Here is a 13,497-nt window from a genome sequence, read left to right as displayed (position 1 = left end):
GATGGCTGATCTCTAAACATTCTCTGAGTACGACTATTATTACCACTCCCACTAATACTACATTAATTAATTTAATACCTTCAACTTCACAATAATAATAAAAAATAATTAAATCAACCATGATTTTAAACTATGTATTATCAATATTCATTATTCCAAACATGAGAAAGCATTCACCAAAAACATAACTGGAATCGAGCAAAAGGACTCCAAATCCCAACGGCCAAACCCGAAAGTGAAGTGCCGGCATTATTGACTCCAGCTGTAACGCAAATTACTTGGTTCAAACAAACATTCTAGTGCCACCGCACAAACGTGACGACTGTGCAAAAATAACTACATAAAAGACACCACTGTTACAGAAAGACTTTACACGCTATTTAAACTGCCGATCGCGAACGAAACAAACGGTGATTGAAACTAACTGTGATGCCGCTCTTTATACGTTGCGCTAACTGTCACCCGTCAGTGGTAGACCCGCCCCTTTTAAAGCGCCAGCTTAATCCATCAATATGGGTTTCCCTGGATGGAATTTATTTGATTCCTTCGTGATTTTTGCGGTCCTCGGACCCACTTTATACCTCTGGACAAGGGATTCGAGGCTCTAATCCCTCATTGTGTCCGAGGACCGGCAACCCGAGGCCAAGGCCAAGGACTTGACTCCCAAGGCCAAGGCCAAGGACTTGACTCCCAAGGCCAAGGACCAAGGACCAACCTTTGGTCCTCGTGCCGGTCCTCGAGGCCAAGGACCGGCTCGAGGAGGAACACATCACTGGTAATCAACGCTTCTCATGCGTAGCGAGTCTACTCCTGTAGCGTTCACACGTCCCATTTTATATCGGTGCTGCCTCTCAAACTTGCATTTACTCCGGGGTAAATTTTTAAACCACCTCCTGAGCAGGATTAAATTTGCTCTGGTTTAAGCTGTTTTCAGGGGCTACACCGGTATAACTTTGTACGTGTGAACGCTCTACTGCGGGCAGCATCGGCGCTACACCGCAGTAAAAGTTGCCATGTGAACACCCCTATTATACGTACAGACAGTTTAGATGTTGTATAAATAACTAAAACCCCAAAGGAGTATTTGAACAATGACAAATTTCTGTTGTTTATCTTTTACAATTATTTACTTAATTTATGAGCTCTGCCGCATCAAGCTGGACATTTATTCTCAAGAACTGTATCTTCCTCATTGTACAACATTTTAATATTCACGACCACAACGCAAAAATGCATTAAAAAAAGACTTGTTTGAGGGAAAATGCAGATCTACTCGGGCTCAATTTGAATGCATGGACACTCATTGTTCGCGTTAGAGAGCGCATCAATTGACCCTTGGGAATCCTAAGACTACTGTAATAAATGAATATCAATGTTTTACTTTGATAATGTTTTTTTTTTTTTACGTAGATAATGTGTGCAATAGTATGCAGTACATCCTGCCCAATTAAAATACACGTGATTCTTGTTAATTTTGTGTTCAAATTAGAATGAAAGACAAAGCTACAAATTTTGTTTCTTGAGGAGAGGAATGTACCTCGTTGGTGAAAGAGAAGCAGCTTCCCTTTTTCCAAAGCCAGAGTGATGCTGTGATCTCCCGTTCCCTCAGCATGGAGCAGGATTCCAGAATTCTTTGGAGTTTTCAAATTCAGAGAAATGGCCATCGGGCTCGACCGAGCACTCAGCCTGTATAGCACACTGCTGCTGCCATCAAAGTTTGCTACATCAGATGCTACAGAGTTCAAACAAAGAGCAACATCAATACAATACTTGGCACACAAAAAAAATATGGAAACACACAAGATGATCATTAAAAAATCCTTTGGATCCTCATATAAAGTGTTTCCATATAGCATTGGACCTGAAAACTTTTACTGAAGGAGCAACAACAATAGAGTAGTCTGAAAAGTTCAAATGTTAACCATTCAAGATCCAGGGGAGAGAAGTTCTTGTCTCACAGACCGCACAAGGGAAATTCGATCAAGTGATTGATGATTGTAAATTATTTTCACATTATTTTCATCAATAGTTGAGACCTTGAAAAACAGATACACTTCAAGTTTCATTGTTGCCAATTCTTAACCCTTAAATTGCCCTTTTTGCATTTACAGCTCATCAGTTTGACATCTTCCATCAGCTAAGTCAAACTGAAACTTTAAGAGTCTCATTCTTTGAGGTCCTGAGAAGCTCCGAGTGAACCTACGCCAATTCTAATATCTTCTTCCCCACCCACCCCCGCTTCAAATAACATCTCCCTTACACTACATACCCATTTATTTACTTCTTTGTCATTCTAAAAGAGTATTACGTCAACATGTCATGAAATGTAGATATCAAGTGCACTCGTCGTTCAAGATTTTGTAACCTTTTGAAAAAAAAAAAAGGAATATGGTGTAGTTAGTGCACTGTGATAAGAGTCTAATTTAGCTCAAATCAGTAAAACAAAAATCCATATTCTTTTCAGGGATTGATTTCTGCATAAAACTGAATTTTGATCAGACAAGACTACTGACCATAGTGACATCCGTATATTTCTAGTCGAAGTCCAATCCTCCCATTTGGGTTCCAGGCCACAGGGATAAGGCGGAGATAGCGAGTTACCACCGTCTGTTCAAGTTTGTACTGCACCACAGTGTCAGCATTGCTGTTACCTGGAAGAGCCTGGAAAAAGCATATCTTTTTCAATCAAATGGTCCACATTTCACAAAAGGGTCAACCGAGTAGCTGTGTAGTTGCTATAGCAATGACCATTTCAAATAAATCATTGACTGTTTCACATGGACATACATGAGGATCGCCTTGACAAACCGCAAGCATCGTCGCAGCATCCTATGTTAACCCTTTTCTTGCACCCTGTAACCTTCCATCCATCCATCCATCCATTTTCTGAACCGCTTCATCCTCACAAGGGTCGCGGGGGTACTGGAGCCTATCCCAGCTGTCTTCGGGCAGTTGGCGGGCTGGACCGGTTGCCAGCCAATCACAGGGCACACAGAGACGAACAACAATACCATGCTCACACTCACACCTAGGGACAATTCCTAACATGCATGTTTTTGGAATGTGGGAGGAAACCGGTGTACCCGGAGAAAACCCACAAAATTCTGGAGAACATGGAAACTCCACACAGGAAGGCCGGAGCCGGGATCGAACCCACGACCTCTGTACCCTGTAACCTGATAACATGATATTCTGTCCACTGTAGTAGCCGCTGTCCCTCACAGGGTTAACCCCTTAGGCTGAGGGCAACTTTGCCGAAAACGCCTGAAAAAAGGTGCACCCAAAGTAAATTTGTAGCTGTTAATGAACCATTTGGAGTATCAGCATAGTTTTGGTATCTTTATGAAATATTCTCCCAAATAGTCGGAATCTGTGTAAGTGCTCCTGTCACTGAACTATGGATGTTTGAAAACAGAAAAAAAGGTGAATCTTATGTTCGTCGAATTTCTTTTCACAAAATCTGCCTTGAAAATGAATTCAGAATGTTGATTAGGACTTGAAAACACTACAGGATCAAAGCTTGAGGTCTCCCAAGTTCCAGTTCAGATTTGACAATTGTACAATGTTGGGCACCATTCAAATCTCCAGAAACTCAGCTTTTAAAAGATGTATAACATGTTCACACATGTACTCAGCTGACGACGTGCATCAGCGATTTGTTTTGACAGATGACGGAGTCTTTTATTTAAAACAAAACTTACACAGCCAAAGAAAAAAAACATCTTATTTGGATGAAATGTGGCATTCTGGCTCTCAGGAGAGAATCTACAAGTGCATCAAAAGCCCAAATCTTTTACAGTATATTGCTTCTCAATCACAAACACTAAATGGTGTAATATACACGACTGTGTCTGACTCAAGCTGGTTTACAAAGCTGCTCTCTGTGCTATTAATACATCAGAGGCAAAGAAAATTAAACCTTAAGTGTAAATCAAACATTCTTTTTCTCTCCTAACATTTCTGATCTTTATTCCTGATAGCTTTTATCATTTAGGGACAATTTAGAGTGTCCCATTGACCTGCCATGCATGTTTTTTTTTAAATGTGGGAGGAAACTGGAATACCCAGATAAAACCCACACAGGCACGGGGAGAACATGCAAACTCCACGCAGGATGGAATCGAACACTGCACTTCTGCACTGTGAGGCCGACGTGCTAACCAGTCGACCACCGGGCCGCCCGTATATCCTTGGTGAAGTAAGAATAATTATATTGTGTTGTTTTTCCATGTTTAAAGATGGCTATATAACCAACGATGTCGCAATAACTCGTAATAGCTTTGTAACCAGCGATGTCGCAATATAATCGGCGATGTCACAATCTTTGTATAAACAGCAATGTCATATGATGTTTATGATGATGAGCAATGTCATTTGTCAAGAACAAAGATGGCGTGGCGTCAGGCACGCTTAGACTATAAAACAGCAATGTCATATGATGTTTATGATGATGAGCAATGTCATGGCGTGGCGTCAGGCACGCTTAGACTATAAAAGGAGAGCTTCGGATACTCGGAGTAGAGCCTAGAGTTAGCAGAGAGTAGAGTCCAGAGTCAGTAGAGTCTAGAGTCGGGAGTTCGCAGAGTCCAGAGTCTGCTAAGGGTTGCGTACGGACGCCCAGCTGGTATTGAAGCTCGCTCTACCTGGGGTGTTGGCTCTCCATCCTATTGACGCACGGTGAGGGCTGGATACTATTCTAAGAGCTTGATACACTGATATTTGCTTGTTTGACATATTCTGTGGCGCTAATAAACGTGCAATTTGTTAGTAGCAGATTTGTCTCTTGTGCTATTGAATGATTGTGTGACATATTCTGTGGCGCTAATAAACGTGCAATTTGTTAGTAGCAGATTTGTCTCTTGTGTTTCATTTCTGAGTGCCTATCTCCAACGAACCTATTCTAAATTTGATACTGAGCCAGGGCGAGGTATCAGAAATGTTTTAAAACACTTGGGGAACCCCATGAATTATCTTCAACTTGATTTTACATTGTTTAACTGCACATATTGATTTCTGTCATCTAAAGTAGCTCACTTTTTATCCGTTTATCTGCGAAACCTATTCTACCACATCTCTAATTTTTCCATTAATATTTTGATCTGTAGTGTCAAAATGTTTTTTGTAAGTCTATGAAAATCCAAACTGTAGCTTCTATAAAAGTGTTGATTATTTTTTGTTAAACTAGTGGCAAATTTCTTCCAGAAAATTGATCTTTCTTTCTCTAAAACCATACCAGTTGTTGGGCTTCTCAATCAAGTTGTCAAGTTTTTGTGATAGGAGTTGTTCTTGAATTTTCGAGAACTGTGCCAGTATATTGGTCTGTAATTTGTAAACAGATGTATATCTTCACTTTTCTATATACTGGAATAACATTTGCTCTTTTCATATTAAATGGGAAAATACCATTTGAAGGACAGGATATAAATAAATGTGAACAGTTGTACTACACATTTTAGATATTTTTTTAAATTTACATCATATCAATGTTAAAACAGTCAGTTTTTTTGTGATTGGATTGGATTGGATTGGATAAACTTTATTGTCAAATGTACTGTATGTGTAACATACAGCACAGATGAAATTTCTTCCCTCTCAACATAAAACAAGAGGAGCCACTGCGGGTGTCCGCGCCGCCATCAAAAGAAATTATGATTTTATAACATTTAATATTTCAATATCATTTACTGCACTGAGGAACAGCACATAAATACAAAATACGTTGTAATGGAACTGGAAGTGTTAGTGGAAGACAAACAAACATAGCTGTTCTGAGTTACAGAAAATAAATCTCTCACTCCGGTAATTTGGGGGAATACAGCAACCACATATGCAGTTGAGCTTGATTTAACTTTATCAGATCGTGTCTTGACAGTGGTGCTCATTTGTGTATTATTGTTAGCAGAAACAAAGTGACAAAAAAAAGAGGATGTTGATCCAAAGGGTGGAGACAGTGCGAACAGGGATTGAATCTGTTATCATGTGATGTTTTTTTTCCCTCCCTCAGAAATACCGTGAAACATAAAAACATTCATACTGTTGCCATATTTCAGCAAGATGTTCCTCCATCTCCGACCTCCAACATACTCTGTTTTGTATCATGACTGTTTTGATTTTGGATTTGCAGCGCGCTTCCTCGCCACCTTGTCACCTCGCTTTCTCATAGGCTGCATGTCACTGTCAACCGGCCGTGTGCTTGTTTGTTCTCAGTGCACACCACACACGGAGCGAAGTCCAAATGACATGTTGGCTGTCAAGTGGGACTTTTTCACGACCTACGCTCTTCCACCTTCTCTCCGTGACATGTGCGCACTCACAGCCAATAACAAGCGCTATAAAGTGGCCACACAGGCCCGAAGCCGGTGCACATACTGGCGGTTGGGTCTGACCACCCCGGCCTCGCTATTCTGTCTTTTTTGCCACCTGTCCCAGCTTTTTGTAACGCGTTGCACTTATGAAATTCTAGGTTAAAGATTATTTGCGAACAAAATAAAGTTTAGCAGTCTAAAAATTTAATATCTTATGTTTGTAGTATATTCAATTAAATATAGGTTGAAGATGATTTGTAAATCATTGTATTCTGTTTTTATTTTTGTTCAACCCAACTTCATTGGAATTGGGTATATATATATATATATATATATATATATACACTTAACTTATATATACACTTTGCCATGGGCGGTCCGGTGGTTCAGTGGTTAGCACGTCGATCTCACAGTGCAGAGGTACTGGGTTCGATTTCAGCTCCGGCCTCTCTGTGTGGAGTTTGCTTGTTCTCCCCGGGCCTGTGTGGGTTTTCTCCGGGTACTCCGGTTTCCTCCCACGTTCCAAAAACATGAATGGCAGGCTGATTGAACACTCAAAATTGTCCCTAGGTGTGAGTGTGATCGCGGATGGTTGTTTGGCTCTGTGTGCCCTGCGACTGGCTGGCAACCGGTTCAGGGTGTCCCCGAAGACAGCTGGGATAGGCTCCAGCATCCCTGCGACCCTTGTGAGGATAAAGTGGATCGGAAAATGAATGAATGAACTTTGCCCCTTGGCTGCTTTTGGTTCCAAATTCTGCTCTTCAAGTTACAGTACATTCTGGCCAGTCATGGACTCAGCAGACTCAGACACAATACACAGAGCATTGCATGAGTGGCAGACATGAGTGTTTCTGCACTCTAATCAGAGCCTTTCCACCACCGTCAATTTAATGGCCGACCAGTCGATGCAGAGAGCTTCCCCGCAGACCTCATCACCTGCGCCACACGCTCATAAAGCAAGCAGGAACAAACCAAAGTAAAAAGCAACTTTTAGAAATGTGAAGAATTAAGAGACATTTGTGTCATTGTGTTTTTTTAGATATGATTTGAAAGAATGAGCCATTGATCGTAGTATGCAAAAACGTTGTCGTCTGTGCCAATTGATCACAATGTTTGACTCTAGCTAGCATATCAGTACCCTATGATAAAGAATAACGGATGCACGCACAGCGACCCTAGGCCACCCCTCACCGAGGCGGCACACCACTGAAAAACTTCTGGCTACGCCGCTGGTCTCGGGCACTTTCACTTCCCCATAACAGACCATATGACTGTGCCACTTACTTCCCCGGAGCACCACTACCTTCTGGTAGACTTTACTAACACACCATGGAGAAGTATTTCAGTAATTCTGTGCCTACATGACTTGGCCAACACTCTTCCTCTCGGATCTGTATTCTTCTTTGTGACTAAAAAAAGACCCTACTACCATATAAGTAAGTATTCCCACCTACGGATTTCGGTCAAATGGAAATTCCCTCACCCAGAATAAAAACCTATGCATTAAAATGTCGACTACGATATGACATTAACGATCGATTCATAACAACGGAAGTTCCAGTACCCGGAAGCCATACGGAAGCCCGCAGTAGTGCCAACTCAAGCAAGCCGCGCTCGATACAACGGAACTGTCCGCAACGCTATTTACTAGTGATGTTACAAATAGAACTGGAGTCGCGAGTCATGCCCCGCATAAAGGGCGTGGTTAAATGGAGCCAATATCGAGGCCCGTCTCGTTTTTTCCTCATATCACATGACCGAAGGTAAACGAGGCCCTGTTTTCAGCGATCACGTGACTGACTCACATCGTGATTCGCGCTCCATAAATAGGCGCGGAAAACCCAGGAAGAGTCCCCCGCATGACCGTCTGATGTGAGTCTTGGATCATTGCTGCGCTACTTCGACTGCTTGAGAATGGAGGCGGAGCCACCCAAAAAGCAGAGGACTTCACTAGTTTGGGAGCATTTCGAACAGATATCTCCCAACACTGCGAGAGGGTTCTCTCAAAGGCAGGGGAAATCGTATCCAAAAAAAGGAATCAACTGAGCCCCAACACAGTCAAAATTATTTTATTCCTTAACAAAAATCAATAAAATGCACAACTCTATCCAATGTGTGTCCCAGTTACACAAGCACATCAAGTAAGTGAACATACAACTGACAAATATACGGACAATATTTAAAGGACAAAACTTCCATTATTTTGTGCACAGATTTATTGGTTTGTTGCCCGTTAACCACATAACATCTGCGTTACATCAAATGACCAGCAGATGTCAACACTACTAAATGAGCTATTAAATGAGGCCTTGACTGATCAGCTGTTTGGCGAAGCAATTGGCCCAAAAGACTCGATACATTCACAGGGCTTCATCCCGCCATCACTACTATTTACTCTCATTGGAACCAAAATGATGACATGTAAGTGACTCTTGGCATTAGTTTTAATGGAATCACGAACGTTTTTTTAAATTTAGTTCATTTACATCCTGAAGATCGTGGCATCCAAAGGAAGAAAAGAGAGTGGAATATATCCGATTAGCTCTCAGAGTAAATTGCTTGTGGCTCGACGGACAGACGAGTAAACAAATGTTTCCTAGAATGCGTTACGTTAGAGCTACGATAGTTAACATGCAGCACAAGTGTGTCCCATGCCTCGTTCATCTTCGGGGCCGTTATGGCCGTTGCTCATTATGACATGCATGCGTAAGTGTGTGTGTATGCGTGCATGTTGAAGGGACTTGCATTCATAGTGTACACTTTAGTATTGCCGTATTGCGTTTTTCATATAGTCACAAAATCCTTGCTGTTGTTACAGTGCTGTTTTCATGGTTGTAAATGACTCGGGTGGAGGATCGGAATGCGTGACTGTAAATAATGATGTTTTTCTGAGTGTAAATGAGAGACTGTTTGCATTCATGTGTGATTGAGGAAGAGGGGGTGCCAAGGTGCCACGAGCAAAGGGGGGGAGGCAAGGTTGGACCCTGGAGTGGAGATCGCAATCGGCACTAGAAAAGGCCCCACAGCAGGATGACCGACTCCAACAACAAAAGATGGCCAAATGTTGGAGACCAAATACATATCAAAGGAAGATTCACAATAGGACAATCCACACACACACACACACACACACACACACACACACACACACACACACACACACACACACACCTTCTTGAGGAATTGTAAATTGTATTAAAGGTGGGTCAAGGGAAAGGCGTCTTGGTCACTCTGACTCGCTACCTTCGCGGTTAGGAGAAGTTGATGACCCAGAGCTCTGTTTAGAATAATTGGCTTGATCTATGCTGTATTAGACTATTTGTTAGGGATTAAATACTTTTCTGTGTTACTAATGCAAAAGATGTGTGCTTCTGATCATTCCTGAGCCTATCAACGAGCACCCCGGAAGTCCGCCAAGGTATTTGATTATTGGTCAAATAGTGTGGTGGGAATTCCGCCTTCAATGTGCGGCAACGAGTCGATCGCGAGAGGATGGTTGATTGAAAAGAAGATCTTAGGTCAAAAAAAGGTTGGGCACCCCTGTTCTGAAAAATCAATCATGCTCATTGTGTATTTGTAGCCAACTTAGTCATTTTGATAGTAGGCTAATATAGCTAATATAGATACATACAGCGTGTTGCCTTCATTATAAGGCTTATACAAGGCTTTACATTTTTTGCGGCTCCAGACATATTGATTTTTGGGGTTTTTTTTTTTTTGCTCCAATATGGCACTTTCAACATTTTGGGTTGTCGACCCCTGGTTTTGCTGCACGTTCGGTCATATTACTTTCTGTTTACTGTTTTTTTATGCATTTATTGGTGGCTTCTGTTGACTTCAAATTGCAAACCAAAGCTAGAAAGGAAAGCTGGAATCTTGAATGGCAGCAGTCACACTCATTTCCACCAGGTCAGATTGTAGAAAAGTACACACAGCTCGCAGCAGGTCACCTAATATCCTGATTCACAATCATATAATTACCCAGCTCTACTGATGTTGCTCTTTGGAATGTAATCGAAAAGATGTGTGTTGTGGCTATGCTGATGCTCTGCAAAAAGAAAAATAGTGCATGTCTCTGTGCGGCCTGGTGCCAAGTGGGCTGTGGCCCCGGTGGTTGGGGATCACTGGCATGGATGGAAGAATTGTGGTGATGTGCCATACATGTATTCAAGCATGTGACCTTTGCTTCTACCATCTTGAGTAGCTGAGTGTTTGATAATGTGTTCGTGGATGTCTGTTGAGTACAAGTGATGCGCTGCTCTGTGACTGAAATTGGCTTGCATAATTGTCATCTGAGTGCCGTCTTCAGCATTCTGAAGGGCTTATCTGACTGGTCAGTGGAGCATTAAGTTCACCAAACAGCTCTGAGTAGCATCTCATTTAGTTTTTCTCATCATTTTTGGGGAGCTGAGTGCCCTCTGACAGGTTGAGGGTAATAGCAGGAAGACGAGCAAGAGGAAGAATCACAGAAGAAAGAAGATCCATGAGAATAATATGCTCTTAAATGTGAAGATTTTTAGAATATTTGAAATTATAAACCACATGATTTTCCATCAAACACTAGCTATGTTTAAAAATCACTCATATATTGCCTCATGCCCTACTCTTCAATCACAACAGGGATTTCTTTTCACTCAACAGTCGAATTATATATAGTTTTCCAAACAATACTTGGTTGCATCAATTATGACGTCATCGGTGTCACATAATTACAATCTTCTGCAGCAATGTCCCCTGGTGGAATGTCTGCTATAAATTTTCATGAATTCCTTCATTCATTTTCCGAACCGCGTTATTCTCACTTGGGTCGCGGGGGGTGCTTGAGCCTATCCCAGCCGTCTTCAGGCAGTAGGCGGGGGACACCCTGAACCGGTTGCCAGCCAATCGCAGGGCATACAGAGACGAACAACCATTCGCGCTCACACTCACACCTAGGGACAATTTGTAGTGTTCAATTAGCCTGCCATGCATGTTTTTGGAATGTGGGACGAAACCGGAGGACCCGGAGAAAACCCACGCAGGCCCGGGGAGAACATGCAAACTCCACACAGGAAGGCTGGAGCTAGAATTGAACCCAGTACCGCTGCACTGTGAAGTCGACGTGCTAACCATTCGACTACCAGGCCGCCTGCTATAAATATTGAACATGTAAATTAACTCCAGCATTCAATTGTTGGATGAGGTTATGCAAAAGTGCTTTATCAACATTTGTATGACAACTTCCGCTGCTCCCCTCACCCATCTGTGTTTGCCATCATGGGGTAGTTTGCTTTTCTTGAGATCATTTATTTTTCTATGACTTTTCAAGATCTATAATTGCATACTTTGATGGATATATATTGGCTAGGGAGTGACATCTCCAGTTTTTAAACCATTGACATCCAAATCCATCCATTTACTCTCCGTATTGCTTATTCTCACTCAGGTTGCAAATGTGCTGGAATCTATCCCAGCTAACTTTGGACAAGAGGCTGAGTACACACTGCACCGGTTGCCAGCTAATCACAGGACACAAATATACCAAAGACCATTCGCACTCATGTTCACAGGAAAATTTCTAATCTTCAACGAAGCAAATATGCTAACTAGTCTATGACCGTGTCACCCCCGTTATTTGCGGAGAAAACCCACACAGGCACAGAGAGAACATGCAAACTCCACACAGGAAGGCTGCAGCCGGAACCGAACCCTGTACATCTGCACTGTGAGGTCGACATCTGCACTGTGAGGTCGATATGCTAACCACTAGACCAGTGTTTTTCAACCCGTGTGCCACGGCACACCGGTGTGCCATTGTCAGGTGTGCCGAGGGAAAATATCCAGTTTGTATGCCTGTGCGGTCTTTCGCCCAGAAAGTAATCATGTAGTACCCTCCCATATGGGTAGGGAGCAGCAACAGCTAGCCAATTGCCTTGTGTTTCGACGAGAGACAAGCGAATTTGTGACGCATGAATGCAGGACGACGGTGAAACAATCAATATGAAGGATGATAAAATACTGTTTTCTTTGTGTTTATTTGTTTCCAATTCAAGCTGTTATAACGTCATTCTTCAATGTTAAAAACGGTTATAGTAACAATATAGCACGTTAATTGTTAAAATAAGCGGGGGGGGGTGTCACATTTTCAGCTAGTGGTGTGCCACGAGATTTTTTTTCAATGAAAGAAGTGTGCCTTGGCTCAAAAAAGTGTGAAAAACACTGCACTAGACCACTGGGCCGCCACATTTCATACATATTAAAGATATGTTTTTTCATTATGTATACAGTGATTTCTCGCTACTTCGCGATTCACTTCTTGCGGTTTCAGTGCATCGCGGATTTTTCAAACATATTCATCAAAAAATAAAAATAAAAACAGAGTAAATGCCGCAAAAGATCCGTGAAAGGCAGCGAAAGTCGGCAAAACAACGAGTCACATAGAGCAACATATTCAGTACTACATGTATATTTCATGTTTATGTTTTCTGTATTTTGTTATTTTTACACTAAGCTAACTCAACTTAAACGTGTGTGTGTGTGTGTGTGTGTGTGTGTGTGTGTGTGTGTGTGTGTGTATATATACACATATATAAGCGGCTGGATAGCTCAGTTGGTAAGGCATCGGTTGGGCATACGGGAGACGGTGGTTCGAATCTCGCTTGGGGCAAAAATGAGCACAAAACACCATCCAGTGTGGGTCCTTGGGCAAGATCCTTCACGCTAATGCCTACCTCATACAATGATGAGAGACAATAAAATGAATGACATGCCGGCTCAGACGTCGCCCGGCCAAACAAGGTGCTGGGGAACCAGAGCACCTTGATGAAAAATGGGCTACTGGAACAAAGCGGAGATGGGCGAGATGCGATAACATGGCTCTGTTGGAATGCTACTACTCAAGCAACCCTAGTCAGAGGGGTTACATGCAGAGAATGCGGGCTGAATGGTTACTTCGAAACCCACAGTCACGGTTGACCACGAAACAACTAGTAGCTCAGTGTTCCAACATCCACAAACGGCAATTGCTGTCACAACTTGAGATTGACGAGGTACAACGCAGGGTCCACGGTAAAGGGCCCCAGGCTGCCAGATCAGAGGAGGAGGTCATACCAGAGATTGGGAGGCAAGCCCCAATGAATGCAGATGATGAGAACGGGAGGCCAGCCCCAATGAATGAAATGCTGAGCGAGGCAGCAACTGACCTGAAAGCTAA

The 13,497-nt window shown here is 42.4% G+C and overlaps 1 protein-coding gene across 1 annotated transcript in view; it reads right to left on the bottom strand.

Annotated features, from left to right (window-relative positions):
- The window catches only part of LOC109512759 (contactin-associated protein-like 4), a 118,575-nt gene that overhangs the window by 66,288 nt on the left and 38,790 nt on the right, over window positions 1-13,497 (bottom strand). Inside the window, exons 4-5 of the mRNA XM_019864747.1 lie at window positions 2,514-2,661; window positions 1,538-1,732 (exon numbers count right to left, since the gene is read on the bottom strand). Coding sequence (XP_019720306.1) covers window positions 1,538-1,732; window positions 2,514-2,661 — 343 coding nt within the window. The remainder of the gene's footprint in view (window positions 1-1,537; window positions 1,733-2,513; window positions 2,662-13,497) is intronic.

Source organism: Hippocampus comes, unplaced genomic scaffold (assembly GCF_001891065.2).
Source record: "Hippocampus comes isolate QL1 unplaced genomic scaffold, H_comes_QL1_v1.1 scaffold172, whole genome shotgun sequence".
NCBI classification, from domain to species: Eukaryota; Metazoa; Chordata; class Actinopteri; order Syngnathiformes; family Syngnathidae; genus Hippocampus; species Hippocampus comes.
This window is presented reverse-complemented; position numbering and strand designations above follow the sequence as displayed.